The 19,391-nt window shown below is 43.4% G+C and overlaps 2 protein-coding genes across 3 annotated transcripts in view; one reads left to right on the top strand and one right to left on the bottom strand.

Moving 5' to 3' along the window:
- The window catches only part of DOCK1 (dedicator of cytokinesis 1), a 229,115-nt gene that overhangs the window by 135,543 nt on the left and 74,181 nt on the right, over positions 1-19,391 (bottom strand). The gene's annotated exons all lie outside the window — the stretch shown is intronic.
- The window catches only part of INSYN2A (inhibitory synaptic factor 2A), a 33,691-nt gene that overhangs the window by 13,251 nt on the left and 1,049 nt on the right, over positions 1-19,391 (top strand). The window contains exon 3 of the mRNA XM_072339426.1: positions 13,310-13,381. Within this exon, the coding sequence (XP_072195527.1) occupies positions 13,310-13,381 (72 nt within the window). The remainder of the gene's footprint in view (positions 1-13,309; positions 13,382-19,391) is intronic.

Raw genomic sequence — 19,391 nt, 5'->3', positions numbered from 1 at the left:
ATACTTGTTTTCAACTGCCCTCACATGAGCTGACCCATTTCATGTACCCAGCACTACAATGGCATCCATGCCCTCAGCACAAAAGAGGTCTTGCTCAAACTAAAATGGTTGCTGCCATCTTCAGATCATCTCTCAGCAGCTGATAACCAGACAAAGCTGTAGCCTGTACTAGCTCTAAAACAGTGGGACTACCTGCAAAACCCAGTTCTACACCATACAGTACTGCCTCTTATACACAGATTTCAGTGTAAGAGCTTGCAAGGCTGTATTATATTTGATCAAAAAGCCTATTTAGTAGCACTCCTTTACTTTTTCCCCATAGGTTACTTGGCAGTGGTGAAACGGTCCTTCCCCACCACCCAAAGATACATCACGTTTTGAACTCATTTCTGATGTGTGGAAAAGGCAATTAAGATGTTTTACTGATTCTTTGATGCTAACTGCAAAATCACAACCAGTGGCAGTTACACCAGCAGCGGAGGTTAATTATCAAAACTGGAGGCAAAATACCTACAAATCAAAGTAAGCCTTCAGATGGAGGTTGGTTTTAAATAGAAGGGCATTCAAACGTATTGCCTCAAAACTTACAAAGAGCAGCAGAGGCTTCCAGCTCACCCTGCACATGTCCCAGATGTGCCTCCTCACGGCCAGACACGAAGGGTGTGGGGATGGTGAGGGAGGAAAGGAGAGAGATGCATACTGGTACATTTCCTCCTGCCTTAGGAATCCCTGTATTCTGGATCCATTTAACTTCCAAGGAGCTGCAAAAAGGAGCCCAGCACTGTGCCTGGGATGCTTCTGTTTCCCACTGAACGTATTCCAGAGCTGAAAGAACCGTCTGTTCTCACACAAAGCACCAGTGCATTATTAACTCAAAGAGCATCTTTATCCTTATTTCCCTTAAATTAGGCAACCATTTCAATAAGAGGTACTCTGCCCTTTTTTGCCAATAATTCTTGCCTATTACCACATTCACTTCCACAGCGTTTTGCCACCAAGACCAACCGCTGTGAATACAAACCATCTCACATCTACTCAATTTCAGGGTGTTGACATGTCTTCCTTTAATAGACCCTCGCTCCTGTTAGGTCAGTTTATAACAAGGAAATGAAAGAATTACTACAGCTTCATCTCTGCTTCCCTGGCAGACACATACAAGTCTGCCAGGAACTAAAACAAAAAGCGGCGTTCTGTGTTTATGGCTCTCTACTTGTTTTCTTATGCATAATAAATACCTTACAACACACAGCAAATAATGCAACACGTGCAAATAATGCACTGCTGGCCAAAAAGAAAAAGAAAGAAAGAAAAAAAGAAGGGAAAAAAAAATATACAGGGTATAGTTAATTCTCTCAATCGGATTTTTCTCCCTTCAAGAAAATCAGTGCTCTTTAAGTGCTGTTGTGCCATGGGACTGGTGCTCAGTAGATTCATTTTCACTAATATGCTGTAGGTCTTGAACTGCTATTACTGCAATTCATCACTAAACGAGTCTACGCCAGCAAAAGTGTATCAGCATCTCTGAAGATAGCAGTATCATCCTTTGGGTGAACATCATCCATGTATGCTTTTCCAAATGTCAGTAGTACATTATCTGCAATTAGCAGCAACATACAGCACTGAACTCTGATGAAAAACAGGTGAAAAAACAGGAGGAAGAAAGGAACATCTTGCCTTAACACTTGACAAGAGGCAGAGGGCTCCTGCTGCCCAAACCTGATGCTTTGAGCATGCATCATGTCCTCTCTTCTCTGAGGATCATGCTCCAATTTATTGGTCACAGAATGCAAAGTTGGAGCCGTCGGGAAACACAGCTCTTACCATCATCTGCAATGTAACTTTGATGCATTAAATCTATCTGAACAGCACGGCACAGACTGAAGACAGGTTAGAAATCATTATGGCTGCCTTGTGACATCCACACACACCCCAATCAGAGATGATTATTAAAACTGTACGTTTCTTGCATGCATCATTATTTAATAACATTCTGGCAAAACGGTGATTCAGTCTGGGAGGTCTCAACAACAACAAAAATACATCATGGCCAAGGGCACTAAACAACCTTTGGCTTAAGTCATGCATGAACAGAAGCTACAGCTTCTATTCAGGCTTCCAGCTCCAGGTGGGAGAAAAGAACTATTACATGATGCACTGTGCAGCTCCAAGACCCAAAACAAGTCACTGGCTCTGAATTATGCTTGCATTCTCTTCTAGTAAACTGTTAGCACTCTATAACAGCTGTAGACATGCCTGTCTGTATTCAGACACACTGCATTCAATGAAGGCAACCAAAATTCTGCTCTGTTTACCTGTATGGAGCTGCACTAAGTCAAGAGGAGTAAGAACAAAATACAAGGCACTAATTCCAAAACTTGGCTGACGGTGGTAGTGCATATGAAATATGTATCAGAAGATGAACAGATAACTGAAAATATCTTGCAGCTGGAGAATTCCAATGACCTACCCATTAAATCCTTACTGTGAGAAGGAACAGTAATCAAGGCCCTTCTTATTATGCAATAAATCAGTAATTTTAATAAACAAAGCACTCAATTTGCCATACAAAAATGAGCCACAGTGTTTGGACTCCGCCAGGCCAAATGCTACATATTAGACAAGAGTTAAATGAACCTGTTTCAGCCATCATTTATATTCATTCGTTAGTACGCAGTGGTTCAGGAATTTAAAGAGCTCTCGACAAACATGAAAGCAGCAGTCCCAGACAACACCAGCAGTTCAGAGAGCTCATTCAAAGAGGCTTTGAAAGAATATCATCTCATGGACGGATTTTAAATGTCATTGCATGCATCCTTCCAATGAATACAGGATATTTGGGTGCCCTATTATCATTTCTAAGCAGCAAAGCAATGCAAAGCAAAGCAATGCAAAGCAAAACTGTGTGTGTTTGCATGGATGTTAAAGCAAAGAGGAGAGGAGGGCTTCATCCAGCAAGGAAAAACAGCAGCCTTACCCCAATACTTCTGTTCTCACAAATACTGCAAGCAGTGACCCTCAGGATCACAAGAGCTGAACATAAACTTACCCTGACTCAAGAACGATTTAAAATGAAAGTCAGATAGCCAAAGCAATTATTGCCCAGTTTGTTTGCTTTTTCTCCCTTTTCAGAAGCTACTCCAAGCGTAGTCTGGCTATTCAGCTCAGGCAAAGGGGAGAGAGCAAATAAAGGCAGTAACAACCTCTGCTAACTCAATCCACCCACACACAACGCCAATACTCTTGCAGGGGAGTTCTTTATTTCACCTAAGGAGAACGGTAAGCTCAGAATGCTTACAAATATCCAACCTCTGAAAAGCACAGCCTTTGGAAGTAACGCGCTGGCTGCAGCAGTGATATCACACAGTTTTGTTTGAGATTGGGGTGTTTTTTTTTAACCTCTTTGGTTTCATTTTGCTTTTTCAATTACAAACAGCACGGGTAAAGTTTAAGAAAATTGTTTCTAAGAGAAAGCCTGGAAATGGAGGGAAGCAATCTGTTGATAAGCTTCAAAGAAGGCAACAGCTGCACTGCAAACAAAGATAGGGAAACCAGAAAGAATGCAGCCAGCTTTATCTGTGATGCACTAATTACATCATATTGTGCACCATGTTAATGCGGCCAAGTTTCAGGATGCAATAGCAGCAGCCCTTTGGAACGTGGAACTGTGATGGCCAGACACAACTTCACCTCTAGATCTTCACGTATATCTGTTCTGTTTGTCCACTGGAGCTGTCAGAGCTGTTCTGGCTGCTACTCTGCCTGACAGCATCCCCTACATTTCCTTCTGATCCCTTCAGCGTGGCTGCATTGGTTGTATTTCAGAGTTGCGCTGTTTATAAAGCTTTCCTGAGCTAGATGGACCGCGACGCCTTGCAGGTTGTAGCAGCTCACCTTTCTGTGGCAGAGACACAAAAGCTCTTCAGAAGCATTTCCCATAGTTAAGGAAAATGATTTCTGTCAAATGGGTGCTTTGCAGATCTTGCAATTCAAAACAGCAGTTTTCAATATTTTAATATATATATTAGAAATGCATATAAGGAGTGTTTTACATATACATAGGTATAAATTATTTTCTCCTGTTGTTTCCACTAAGTCTTAAAGTGAAGCACCCTATTACTGCCATGCCAGCTCACAGTACAGGGAGGAGCAGTCTGTGCTTCCTAGTCCCAACACCAGCCCTCTTCCTGTTCTCACTCATGTCACTACTCTCCCCTTTTTAAGCATGCAGCTTATTCTAATTCTGAGCTTCTGTCATTGCCCGAATGGTGGATCACTATAAACTCTGAGCCACATTCAAAGTGCTTTCCATGAAAACTCAAGACTTTCCCAGTGTCAGCTTGCTGAAGGAGTTTTAAGACTAATTCTCTGCATGCATTACTGGTTCTCTCCCCTCAGCTCTGTGCTCATTTCCTCGTTGCAGCCCATCACTCTGACGCTCACTTAGCCTTCCTTGAAAGCCAGATAAGCACCAGAACCCCACAGAAGTCCATTTTCCTGCCCTCACAGTCACGATGCAGCTGTAGAGCAGCAGTGCAGCCTTCCCCTGTGCTGTGCTGTATGCAGACACAGCTCACAGCTCCACTGCTCACGGGACAGATTTCCTTATAGGTCAGAGCTGCAGATTTCCTAGAGGAGGCTGTTTCAGTGCCTGCTTCCAGCCCACACAACTGTCCTTAAGCCCTCCTTAACTCCAAATGGAAACAAACAGAAGCCTGACCATCACAAGGAGTGATCATTCAAGGAGTAACCTCACATTACACTTTCCCAGTTACATCACTGAAACCAATCTGAAGCTGTGTACGTACATAGTGTGTATTTCACAGAACAGCAAGACTGCATTTCACTGATCTTCCAAACTTGATGGGACTCTTATTTTGTATCAGATTTTTTTTTGGAAGAGCTGGATGACTTCATTTCTATTGCTCATAACCACGGCTTCAGATCACATTGTCAAGGTGGATATAAAGCAAGGTCAAACGGTTCACAGACACCATGGATGCTTACAGAAGACACCATGGATGCTTACAGAGCGCTGCATTAAGTAGCCCAACCATAATAGCCGCCTTATGGCAACTAAACATTCTTCATTAGAAATACAGCAACAGCAGATTTTTGTCAGGCTAAGAGTGATGACCAAAAATGAGCAATGAACTGTTAGGAACATTCACTATGTAGGACAGACATAAAGCTAAAATAAAAACACACAACAAGAAAGCCAAAGGAATACCTTCAGAACAGAGTTATTCAAACTTATACTCTGCTTATACTCTGCTCTCTGCAGAAATGACAGTGGGAACATTTGAGTTTCAGAACACATGCATCGTTTTGCTAGAAGTACCAGCTGTTAGCTGCACATACTGCTGCTCTTCCCAACTGTGCCTGTGCATTTCAAGTGTTCACGATGGCTGTGTGACGTCTGTCTGGTCGCTGCTCACCCTGCTTTTACAACAAGACAAAGTCTCGCTTGCTACCTCACCTCCCCATGTCAGCGGGGCTCTGCAGCTCTGACCTTACAAAGGAGGTTCAAATGGCTGTACTGAGTGCCACCAAACTTGCACAAGTCACGTGTGGAATCAGTGAGTTCTTATAATGAATGATTTTTTAAGGGTAAGCAGACTATAATGTTCTCACTCAATATATCCATATGAATTACTGCAGATCTAAGGGAAGCTTTTCCAACTGTCACCGAGCTGTCCAAATTGCATACCTGCAAGGAGAGTTTTTCAGCTAAATTAGTCTTTAAAAGAGGATGCTGTTTAGGTACTGAATTACCAGTTTTCACTTCACACAATTAGAATAATCCTTTAATAACAGCATTTTCAGTATCAGTAGTATCAGAATCCAGAGAGAGAGCAGTGAGCCACAGATCCATCCAGTCATGTAAGAACGAGACAAAATGAGCTTTATCGTGTCAAATTTGTCACTGCTGTCAGTTCTCCGAGAGATTAATCCCCAGATTTCTAATTGACACCTACTTGTGAGCCTTCATGCTTTACCCAAAGCTATGGTTATCTTTCATCCTGAGTGGAGAAAAATGCCTTCTAACTACAGATGGTTCCAGCAGAAAGGCTCAACCAAAGAGAGGTGCTTCATTTTTATCCTGTGGAGCCTCCTGGCCACCCAGTTCACTGTGGTTGTTTGGTTTTGCCTCCCGCTGAGCAGTAGGACAGAGCCTGGCTGTGTCATGGGGCAACTGAAGGAAAGCTGTTCTTCCTGCATGACACTGAAACCCCTCTAACTCCCCCAGCTCTCTTTATTCATAAAATGGGTGCAGATTTTTTCTCCACGTTACTTGTTGCACGAATAGACTAGAAGAGAACAGAGCACTGTATTGGGTATAGCACTTTTTTATCCCCCTAAGAAGATGGAAAAGAAGCTGAGCGTGGTGTAATAATTCATCAGAAAGACCGAACTGCAGAGATGAGCAGAGCTATTTGACATTAACAAGGCAATTTACACTCCACAATAGTTCAACCTGGCACGACTGCGGTCATTCCTTTGGTAAATGAGATTTGTTTACTTCGCCGTCGTCTGGATGAGCTCAGAGAACATTCCTAGGGATGGGATCTTGCTGAGCATCCGTGCACGAAGCTCAGGCAAGTGCAGAACTGCTTCTCTATTGATTCTGCTGTACTGCAGTGAAATCTGAAACTCCTGTTATTTAGGGAAATGGAAAAAAAAACAAAGCACTGCGAACCTGCAGATACTTCTCTGAGTTAAAACAGAAAGACTTCTGTGCTTCCAAGGTCCTTCCTTCTGTTTTTCCCAGCCTGTAAGATCCCCCATCTTTCTCACAAGCACTACACAAACAGCAACAACACTGGCCAGCCACTGTACTCTGTCTTTTTTGTGTCATGCTGCTGTGCAATACGTAGAATTTTAAACAAGCCTTCAGTTTGCACCCAGTCTGGCTGGTAGCAGCACTGTAAGCCAGCACTGGTTTATACCTGTAATGCACACAAAGTATTTGAGCTTGCACTGAGATCTCAACCGCTTTGAAATTATGAAAGAATACCAGAGATTCATTCCTCCTGTGTTCCCTCCTGCATGGAAACACTGCATGTTAGTATCCTTCCTTATTTAAAACTATGAGCCAAGCAAAATCCGAGGTGCTGTTTTAATAGCTATTCACCCGGAACCATAAGATTAGCTGCTCCCCATGGGATTCCCTTTGCTCCGAGTAGAGCCTACTGACATGAAGTCTGTGCTGTGATGGTCTGTGCATGAGGGCTCATTTTCTGATTTCACTTGAAATAACTTCAGTTCCTTTGATTCTCAGGTGTTGGGCTTTTTTATAAGGCAACCCTGTTAAAATACATTCATTAAAAAAACAAAACCCCACAACAACTCTCCGTTTCCTGACTAACTTGAGGATAATATAAAAATGTATTTACGGGGTGAGAGCAGTTGAATTGCTGTCTTGGGAGTTCTGCCATACGCCCACAGTGCAAATACCTCAAAAAGAAAATTAGTCATCTGCTTCCAACTGTCAGGATCCAGTAAAAAACAACAAACTACTGTCTTGGAAACAGCCTAAAAATCTCACTATTGAGCTCCGGTACATTTCCCAGTACTTTTAGAGACCAAGTGAATAATGTGAGCCCTGTAATATCAAGACCTAAAAGCGTAAAGAAAAATGAAGTAGAAAATGATTCTGATATTTGACTACCACAGGATTCCCACTTTCATCCTCTACCATCAGTTAAAAACAGCTTTCAAAACTGAGTTACTGGAATTGGGCATGGTTTCTTTTGCTTTGTTTTTCTTGTTATTGCTTTTTTTTCATGTTAGAACATTTGTACCCAGCATAACTATGGCCTTCTCCAGCATTCCTATGGCAGCCAGAGGCAGCAGGCTGTAATGTGGTCTCCCTTCCTGCACTGAAAGGCTGCAATGAGGTCTCCCTGGAGCTTTCTCTTTGCCAGGCTGAACACTCCCAGCTCCCTTTCTTCGCAGCACAGGTGCTCCAGCCCTCTGAGCATCTTCATGGCTCCCCTCTGGACCTATTCCAACAGCTGCATGTCCTGCTTGTGGTGGGTCCCTAGGCCTGGACATCTGGCTGGGGTCTCACAGGGGCAAAGCAGAAGGAGACAATCCCCTCCCTGCCCTGCAGTCACCTGTGCGTCATCCTATGCTGGGGGCACAGGATGGCCACAGCCCTTTAGGGGGCTCTGCATGGAGCTACAGGGAAAAGCTGGCCTTTACTTGTAGCACATCCAAACTACTGCAAACAAACTCAACACAAATCAACCCCCCAAAAAAGCATCTCTTTTTTCTAGCTGCTCTAAACATTCCAAGAGCTTCCACGCTGCTGGTGAGGCTAAACTACTTTGTCACACCTGGCTGCACCTCAAGCACTGTGATGGCTTAGGGCCCCTCACTACAAGAAAGACATGGAGGCAATGCAGTGTGTCCAAAGGAGGGTGATGGAGCTGTGCGGGGTCTGGGGCACAAAGCTTATGTATGGGGAGCTGCTGAAGGAACTCAGTGCAGGGATGATTCCAGCAGAAACGTGACTCTGCTGACAGAAGTGTGTTTAGATGAGGAAGCTTCCCAACCCAACATAATACCAAGTCTTTCCTACTTTAGGCTAAGACTCCATGGCTAAGCAAGATATATTTTCATCTGCAAAACAGATCAAGTAGTTTGCATAGCTAGAACATGGTTATTCAAGTCGTGGAGACAACTACAATACTCAGAACACAGTGAAGCCATCTATTCTGCCAAAAGCAAATTGTATTGCTATTTGAGTAAGGGTGATGCTCTCCCGAAGCACAGTTATTAGCCATATATATATATATATAGTTCACCACTAGACTATTTATCTTGAAACCATCATTGTGCACACAGAGGTAACATCAGTGTGCTTAACTATATGCTGTACTTTGTCCCAGCAGGACTAGGCAGTGCATGGAAACACAATCCCCATTCATACAAAGACTTAAGGAGGATGGTGGTCCACGCTTCCCCAGCTATTCGGTGCTGCTCAGACCTGTCACTCACAATAACATCAAAGGCCCACTGCCTTCTTAGGATCATTTGTTGCAGTGTATTTTAATAGAAGCATCAACAACAGCAAAAATCATCCTTGAAGTCTGTTCATCCTCCTTGTTGGCAGTGGTACATAAAAGCATGATGAGCATCAGTATCATCTAACGAGCATACCCATCAGAGCATAAACGCCCTCTGAAGCACAGCCACTTCGGGAAAATCGTGCCATTAAGTAACTCAATTAATATGAAGCATTCCCTGCATCCCCGAGGATAATGGAAGACATCCAGACGTAACACAACTACCCTCACAAATTGTTCTGTGAGATTTTCTGTTTGTTTTTCATAGTTGCTCAGCACACGTGAATTAGTGCTCTCACTACCAAACAACGGAAGGAACCCAGCACATACAGTTCTAAGCTCAGGGTAGTCTATAATCCATACCAGCAAAGACTCACATGCAAAGACAGTTTTGATGTGTTACAGTTGGTATTTGAAAGGCTGCCTCAAGCGGGTGCCCAAATTCTGCATTTCACAGGGATTGAGGAGGTGTAATTCCCTTTGGCTCCTCTGAGAACAGCAGCCTATTATTAGTTTCTGCCAGTCTGTGTCAGCAAAATGGCTGCTCTTCATTATAATATTTTAATACTTGGAAGTGTTAATTGAGGTTAAGTCCTGCTTCTGCCAAGAATGCTGAAAGAAATGCAATAGACTGAAAGCCTCCTGCATGTAATACGCAATGGAGATAACAGCCATGTGTGAAAAGCTAAGCATGGAGATCAGATACCCTTTGCAAGGTTACTCAGCTAATCAGACGCAGCCACAGCAGTGCAACGAGCCTACATCCATGCCTCCCCAAGTATCTGGACCATACAGCACCACATAATGCACGAGGCTAACCAGGCCCACCCACACAAACCCATACAGAATACAAGATGTAAGGTGCCCAAGAATAAACCTTTGGGAATAACAACTTTCTGTTGGTGTGTATGACAAAGGAGAAACTGACTGTTCAACACCCACAGAGCATGAGCATGCCTGAGATGAGCTCCAATCACAGACATCACAGGAACAGAAATCATGGAATGGCTTGGCTTGGAAGGGACCTCAAGGGTCATCGCCTTCCCCAGGAGGCCGAGTCTGGAGTGTGCCCACATCAGGTACACGACCTTCATCTCCAGCCAATAGGGCACATTTACACAGTGAAATCCTTGGGATAAAAATGTCCCTACGATTATATTTTCAAATGGGTTTTCGAATGAATGTAATGATCAACCACCCTGTGCCAACCACTGTTTCATTTCTCTTGCTATTATTTTTTTTCTATAAGAAAGGATGAAAAAAGGGAGACTAAAGCGAGTTATGAAATGTTCTGCTTCTTACGCTTAAACCAATGCAGCAGTGCCAAAATCACAGCATTAAAACTGCAGAACGAGCTGCAAGGCTGAACACTGAGTGACTCTTTAAGTAAAGCACATCGCCGACGGGAGCTCCCGGCTCCCAGGCATCTCACTCAGCGCAGAGTGAAGGGCTCTGCTTTGAGCCTAGAGCAGACCAAAGCCAACTTTCAGTTCTCTACAAAGAAAACAAATGTTCTGTAGCAATCTTTATGTCCTGGGAGAACCTCACATTTTACAGGCTTGAATAAATACTGAAAAATACCCGTGAGTTTACCAATGAGGGAAAAGCTGATGGGTCCGTAGCCTGAGCTCCTCCAGATTGGAAGAAGGGGTTCAAAACACTCCATCTCCCACAGCACAACCAGAACATTGCTCTCCTCACCCCAACACCCAGCCTGTGCTCAAACACTGCTGCACCACTTAGCACTGAGGATAACCTCCTTTACCAGATCACTAAGTCTGCACTTACAATCCAACCTCGCCGTATGGGATCTACATGCAAAAGCACTATTCTCATGGTACAATCTCTGCTGGCACGAGGTAGACGAATTCTGTGCGTGTGTTTATGTAGATAATTGCATAAAAACAAGGAAAAGTCCAAAGCCCCGGGGTAAAAACAACAGAATTATTTTATAAGCAGTTTAGTTTATACGTAATTGAATTCATGCTGGAGTGACACTTGTACAACACAGAACTGGCTGCAGAGCTGTCACACTGCCTTACAGAGACCAAGTGCTATGAGGCCAGGCAGGGAGGGCTTCCTATGAAGAAATCTAAGGCAAAAGGAATTAAGGAAAGGCAACATCACATCATCTGCTGTGTGAAAGGAAAATCATCTCGGAAAAAGCCATAAGGAAAACGATACTTTAAGAAAAGTTTCTCATAAATTACATCAGAGTAGGAAAAAATGATTGTATGCAGCGTAGCCGGTGAATGGTAATGAGGCTAAAAGCAAGCAGAGCCAAACACGCCAGCTGAGAACTCAGGGTTTCAAAATGATCATCCAAAAGTCAAATCATGTTTAATATTTATATCCAAGTATCATTTCTACCAGGTTGAGCCTGCCAAACACCATCAATTAAGAAAGGTTTTCAAGTACTTGCATGTCTGGGATTACTGTGCATTTAAGGATCAGCACATTCAAGAGCCCCATGTGGGACATAGTCAGAGGGCATGGTGGGGATGGGGCTGGGGTTGGACATGGGGATCTTAAGATCTTTTCCATCTTCTCCAGTTTTAGGAGAACTTCTCCTAAATAAGCAACCAGCCTGCAAATGCCATTTGATGTCTATGAAACCAGCTCAGTCATTAAGGCAGTGATCGTGCACATACGTCTCTATTACAGAGCAAACGAAGGATAACGACTCAGAGACATGTTGTATGATTTTTAATATGGCAGTACATTTATTTGAGACTGATCCCATGATGCTGAAGCATTTCTAAGCTCTGTGCTAAAAGCCAGACTTTGAGAAACTTCTTAAGCTCCTTGTTACCCAGCCCAGCAGCACAACGCAGGAATAGCGGAGTGGTGCAGAGCAGGAGGTCGTTAGGCTCTGAAGCAGCTAATTACCTGTATATTAAAGGGTACTTTGCAGGCTCACAAAGAGGAATTAAAACGTCCCAACTGACATCTAATGAAAAAAAAACTGGCACCCTACGCAGCATGTTTATGTCTTTATCTATAAAGAGGCATTCAGACAACAGTGCCGTATTCCTCTGAAGGCGATTATTAACTACCATTTATGTCCTCGGTAAATAAAGGCTTTCAACAGCTTATCTGTAAACTTGAGGTGTCGTGTCCTTGCTAAGAGTTTTTAGTATTTGATCAATAGCTTGAAAAAATAATTGTACGAGTCCAAGTTTAACGCTGCGCTGACAACCGGAATGTCTGCCTCCAAATAATCAAAGCGCAACTGAAGAACAGAAATGGCTTCACCCCTGAGAGCACAAAAAAGTACAAGCAAATGCAAAGCACTGCTGCTTTTTCCCCCATAAGGAATGGTAGCTCACAGAGTTCTACTTGCAGTTCTTTTGCCGGTCTGCCTTTGTAGTTGTGTTCAAATCTAGCAGTGCAGTTAATTTCAGCGTATTCCTCTGGATCAAAATCATTTCCAAGGGCACATTATTCCTCGGTATCACGTTTTAAATCCAGGACGTTCATAAAATACAAGGGGAAACAAAAACTAAAGCACCAACAACTGGAACAGCAAGGACTCTACCTTGCATTTTTCTTTCACGGGGAAAAAAATAAGCCTATCTTACAGCAGCAGCAGATTCGCCCTATTAACTGCTGTCTGCAGCACTGCTGTGCTGAGCAGCTCCATTCCCATGCGGAGCGCTCTGCCACGACGCTGCCCCACGCCACTTAAAAATCCCAGTGCTCCCAGTGGCCAGTGGTGCCTGATCTAAGCCAACCCCACATCCATTCTCTGCCTTCAAGGTCACGTTAATATGTTTCTTGCCGCTTAAAAACATCTTGATGGGATGTCAGCTGATGGGATGACGTGGCCCCAGGACCTGGGCCGGGCTTTCACCCACAGGTGGTGACGCACTGGATCAGGTTGCCCAAGGAGGCTGTGGGTGCCCCATCCCTGCAGGCATTCAAAGATGCAGGAGGATGATTTAAAAATGCACTTAACTAGATTTCCTTGTTGTATCCCATCAATGTACAAACATATAACTGAAATGAAGCTTATTTCATCCTTCCAACTGTCAACCACTTGTTGCGCAAAACAATCATCAGCCCCAGCAAAGACGAGTACTGTTATCCCATTTTCCTAATAGCTTGATTTTGATATTAAGTAGTAAAGTTAAAAGAATAACCATCATCCCTGAATTTCTTATTTCTACAAAAGCACCCACTGAGGGCAAAGACATGTTGAAAGGCATTTTAAGGACCTCGTGTTCTTATCTTTGCAGGCTTTCGTATCGGACCGGTCAAGACACGGCCAACTGCGACACGTGCAGGAACAGCGCGTGCATCATCTACAGGTGGGTCAGAAACACCCCCATCCCATTTCCTATGGGATGAGAGGTAATGATTTATTTTCACATCAGAGCTGCAGATGATTACGGTCAGCACCACTGCTGCAGGCCTTATGCGTGAAGTACTGCAAGTCGCGAGCCTCATTTTCACATCGCTACAAATCCTTAGCATTTTCTGTTGAACAACTCAACATAAATTGACGTTTATAGCAGTAAGCACTGGACTGGGGAAGCAATTCCACGAGATTTTATAGCAAACATAACCAGACACAGATTCAATCCAGGCAGTTTAACCAGTGAGATGACATTACTACCCAGGCTTTTACATACTTCCACATTTATAGGGCAGGAATTTTATCCCACTGGCCAATACCCAACACAAACAGCAGCTCTAAGTTCTTTACATCAGACATCCTCGGTCTTCAAACAACACACGCAGACCTGCTGCATGCATACAAACGCTCATGCTGAAGGTGCATGATTCTGTTACGTGAGCACAGGTCTGCTCATTGCTGTCAAACCAATAAGCAATTACAAACAGCTCAAAGCTGAAAGGTTTAGTACGGGCTGTTTATACCTGCTAGAATTTCCTGTCTGTAGCTGCTAGAATTTCTTCTGTAGAAGGAAAGGCTTGGAGTTCACTCACTAGAAACAGATCAGGTGCCAAAGGGAAAAGGACCCACTTCATTTAGCTCTAAAGCAGAGGTTCCCGTCCTCAAGTTCATCAGCCAAGAAGCTTCTTTTTGCCATATATTATGTAAGGAAGGAATAGCAGATAATCAGTGGGCACAACTTGAAGCCATCAGGAGCCTGATGATGTGTTTCATACTGACAGCTTAATTGCCCTCCTCCATTACGGAGCGGCTTAAAGAAAAGCAACTGCATATTTACATGTGTTGCAGGTAAGACGAAAACAAATGTAACTCAGATTATCGTTTCAGCAGGGATTTCTTCTCTTTGTTATACAAAGGGATCAAATGGTCTGAAAATGTATTTCTTCCGGAAACACGTCAGGAAAGTATTTAAGAACATTAGGCAGTGTAGTACAAAAGATAACACATAAAGATGGCTATTAACTACAGATACAAAGTACAGTGAATGTACTATTGCTGACCAGGTCTGAAGAACACAAGATTTTCCCTTCCCCCTCCTCGTTGCTCCACTAGATCTCTGAGTTAGGTAGATCTGCACCTATTCATACAGTAGCTCCTAGCGGTGAAGGAAAAAAGGACGGAGAACTTCAACTCCACCTTTTCTCCTTGCCAACTAACTTGGAAAGAGACAGATGCTGTTCTGTGCAGGGGAAGGAACCAATTGATTTATTTCTCCTTTACAGCAGTATTTAGAAGCACGTCAATACTAAAGGCCAACCCTGCCTCCCTGCTTGCTCATCCCCAGCAATTTCTTTCTCAGGACAGGCTGGGAAATTGCAACAGAGCACGCTGCCATCAGAGATGCTCTTTTTTGTCTCGTTAACTAGAAACCAAATCCAAATTGAATTATTATTTTAAGGTCTTGATTTCTAGTCAGCACAATTTAAATTAAGGAACTTCCCAGTTCTTACCTCTTACATTCACTGCAAACGATGCAGACTGGAAGTGTTTCCCTGCATACACATTACAGCATTTCAGACTGCAGCTATCCATGCTGGGCGTTTGCCTACAGCAGTGTTTCCAGGGGAAGTTTTAGCAAAACTCAGCTCAGCTTTTTGTCAGAGTAGGAGAATACATGCTGGAGGCAAGAAGCCTAAATGCAGAAGACGGTGCGAAACAGGGGAACTATGAGAAGCCTGAATTACTCTGACAAGATAAGTAGTCAGAAGGGATAGGAGAGAAATTCTCTGATAAAACTACCACTAAGACAGATTGCCTTGTACGATCCTCTTCTCCTCCACAAGTCATACTGCAGTGCTGGAACCTGAGAGAAATGAAGTCTTTCACAGAGTCATAAGGATCGGAAGGGAGCTCTGAAGATCCCCCAGTCCAACCCCTGGAGACCCCATCACCTCTCTGGGCAGCCTGTTCCAGGGCTCAGTTTGTACCCATTGCCCTTCCAGTTGCTGGGGACCACCAACAGGAGCCTGGCCCCATCCACTTGTCAGAATCATCCATCATTTACCAACTAAAGAGCAAAATTAATAGAAAGACAAAGAAAGTCTGCACGTATCTTTTACAAACTAATGCAGATTCACCTCTGATGTTTATAAAAGCAGACGAGTCCTATTGAGGTACACTGTCAGCACGTACATTGGGGAGGGAACACAGCAACCCACGGAAGCCATTCTCATGAAGAGGTTACATACAGTGATCATCAGGAAAACATAAAAGCATGCAAAGTAAGATACGTAGACATAAATTCCTACGATATCAATACAGCAAAGGCAGGTAACCAGATGACCAGAATAGCAATGTCCACCATCTTTTTATTTCCAACCCACATCAACGAATTTGTGCTCTTCCTCATAGAATTCTTATCTCTAGACTGTAAGATTCTTCGTTGAGAAATGGATCTTAATGGCTTGCCAGCACTGACAATGCTTTGGATTCTGGGCATTTGTAAGATTCAGGTTAATGTGGGAATTTTTAAAGAGATTGTTTAAAAGTGTATTAAGCTAATTTTCAAGTTATTAGTGCTTATCTGGATCCCGTTCTTCCAAGATGCAGCATGCACTAATTCCATGTCATCCTATTAATGCAACCAGGAGGAGACACAATGATACTCTTTAATTCCTGTTTCACCTAGCCTACTTCAATGCAAAGAGTTAAGCTGCTCTACAAGTGCTTGTAGGATTTGGGCCTTAACATTGCAAACTAGGTAGTAACAAGGTAAGCAGAGGCAATGCCAACTGAAATGAGGAAGATTTAGGTTGAATTGAGTGAAAAAGGTTTTCTCCTTGACGGGGAAAGTGGAGGGACCAGCTGCCCAGAGCCTGGACAAGCTCCATCCTTGGTGCTTTCAAGAAGTGACTGGAATAAAGGCCTCAAGCAACCCAGTCCTGAATCTGAGTTATTCTGATTCTGCAGTCTTACAAGTAAGCAACGCATCAGATTGTTGGTTACCCAGCATCTTAAAATGATGCATATTAATAACGTGTGACTACGTTAAAAAAGAAAGCCCATCCAAACTTCTGAGCGTGTTGCCAGATATCCTCCCACGTTCCATATGTTTAAAACCAAGTGGTTATGACTCCTCAAACTGTTTTCAATCCCGTATACAGCAACAGAATTAGAAGAAGCTCACTCTAATGCCAGCGTGCAAAAAATAAACATGCTCATTAACATATACTCTCAAATCATTAAAAAAAAACCCCACGAAGCCAAAACCAGAAAATCCAGCACAGCAATCCCTAATGCACAGCGCTGAGACTCAGAAAATGGGATTAACCAGAGAACAAAAGTCTGAGGGAGCTCTTGGCTGCGATATATATATTGGTGGGACATCCAAACTGCCCTACTGGCTGCAGCTGGGTAGGCTCTGTATTGGTTCCTTAATCCTATAGTGGGCCGTACATACAGACACAGCACTAACACCTCTGAAAGCATTGTGTTTAACCCATGCATGCCGTACGTGGCTGAGCAGCTGTTCATGATAGTTGGTATTCTAACCCTGCACAGAAAAGCGCTCTGAGTTTATCCTGCACGACTCGGCATTACAGGATTGAGCCCGCACTGCTTTCAGAATGCACAGCTTCCATTTCACAAAGCCAAAGCAGAGGCTGGAGGACACCGAGCCCAAAGCAAAAACAAACACGGGAACCCCACAGAGGTTCCTGCTGACTACAATACTGAAATTAACACCACGGAGTGAGAGTAATTTTCAAGGCAACGCTGCCTCACTCGCTGCAAACCAAACTTGCACAGCGAGGGGATGGTGCTTCCTATGGACAGAGCAGACCCTGACTCACGTTACTGCTGGGCTTCAGTGCCCACAGACGCTGTGCAGTAAATAACAGCAGGGCCCAGGAAACAGGAAAGGAAAAAAGAATTTGAATTGCAAAGTTCTCGCCTGCGTTTAATGACACAAATCTCAGAGGTCTGCTGCTCGATTTCCTTTGGCCCAGCTTCCATGGGACTGACATATATGCAAACAGTGATTCACATGCGAACGCCAGGATTCCGTGACAAACCCTGCGAATATATGGTGGCTCTCAGGAAAAAAGAAACACACAGAAATAGTGGGTTTTTTTATCCCAGTCAAAACGATGCTGTCTGTAGTTGTAAAGAAAAACAGCCTGTCTGTGCAACGTGCACAGAGGAAAGAACTGAGATAGGCACTGAGAATGGAGAACCTTCGGTGCAGTGTTCCAAGCTGGAACGCTGCAGGTAAGTGAGATTTTAGGTTAACCCATGACAGGTACACATTGTGTCCACCAGAACTGTTTGCCACATTCAGATTCATGCCTTGTTTTCGTAGGGTTTATTCATAATCGCCAATCTAACTAATGAGAAAATACATATTCTGACATCTCAATATGGAAAAGCGCTTCTGAAACCAACAACCTCCATAGCGAATAATGCCAAAAGAACATACAGCCCTCACTCAATCAGTTGATGGAGTTATCATGAGGGCACTCGAAATGAGGAAAACAGTTTGAAAGCGGAAGGAGCCACGTGGCACAGGGAGCATCTCAGGGAAAGGTCACTGGGAGAGGAAACCTACAGCTACTCGGGGTATAAAAACACCACCCAGCAGAGCGGAGCTGTCAGAGCTGTGACAGGTGACACAAACGAGTTCATGAATGCAAGAATTGGGAAGACAAGGGGAACGGTGTGTAGGGAACACCCAGCACTACGTAACAAACCCACGCAGGGGGCACACAAAGACGTAACACTTGCTGGGACTGACAGCATCCCATCTGTATGAGAGAGCATTCAAACCAAAAGTGAAATCAGTAACAACTGGGTTAGGAAGAGATGAAAAACAACGCGGTAAGGAGGCTTTGGTCTTGTTTCTGCAGCACAAACAGCACACTCACATCCCAAGCTCACAAGCAGGGAAATCATTTGCCTCAAAGGAACAGTTCCGTTAGAATACCTACAAAGCTAAATAAATTGATCCTGATAGATAACAATCAATTCTTCCACAACATTTACACAGCTGTAAATGCTGGAATAATACGGCTTCCTTTCATCCTCTCTCTACTTCTCAGAAGAAAGATTTTATTTTGATGTAAATGGATGGGGGGAAAAAAACAGCCTCCAATGAGCTGCAAATAGAGAATGATGCAGCAGAGGATTTGGACTAGAACTTGGAGTTCTCCTCTTGAAGTCTGCCTTCAATAGAAATCGATGCTGAAGGAAGTTACTCTGTTCCAAAAGTTGTGGGGTTTTTGTTTGTTGGCTTCCTTCAAGTAAAGTATTTCTCACACCAACTTTGTGCAGCTCTTCAGAGACCCTCAGATGTAAGAATAACGTTCTGAACTGACATCTGCCAAAGCCAGGATCTATTTCATCCTAAGAGTCCCTCACTGCATTACTGGGAGCATTAATGCAATGGGGTGTTTACAATTGACTGATGTCCCAACCTTCCCACAGAGTTCACATGGGCTTTTTGTGACAAACACTACATTCAGTGCTCTTACAACTGACTTTGTACTAACAGGACATTCAACTACTGCAAAATTCAGTACTTACAGATGCTGCTCTAACATGTGCAGTGCCCAGGCAGGATGAAGAGTCACTGTAGAGCTCAGCTAGAGGTTGACAAACCAAATGCAATTGAAAGTGTGTCATTTCATGCTATATGAAAGTAAGTAGCTTAGATTTGGGTTTTAAGTATCAGACAGATGTAATGTTTTATTACAGTTCATAATGTGTTTTGTTTTATTAACTAAACTTGAATCTCTAGCTCTGCCTATTGAAATAAGAGTTATAATTTCACCCTTATGATATCCCTTAATTGCTAATAGGATTTTGTAGCTGAGATTGCTTAGAATTCAGGAGTAGTCTGGTTCTGAAGTACACATTTTGAATCCAAACTTAATCCTAAGTGAGTACTTCCCTTACTTCTATGTTTA

Source organism: Excalfactoria chinensis, chromosome 6 (genome assembly GCF_039878825.1).
Source record: "Excalfactoria chinensis isolate bCotChi1 chromosome 6, bCotChi1.hap2, whole genome shotgun sequence".
In the NCBI taxonomy this organism is placed as follows: domain Eukaryota; kingdom Metazoa; phylum Chordata; class Aves; order Galliformes; family Phasianidae; genus Excalfactoria; species Excalfactoria chinensis.
The sequence above is the reverse complement of the archived record's forward strand: the minus strand, read 5'-3'. Positions and strand labels throughout refer to the sequence as shown.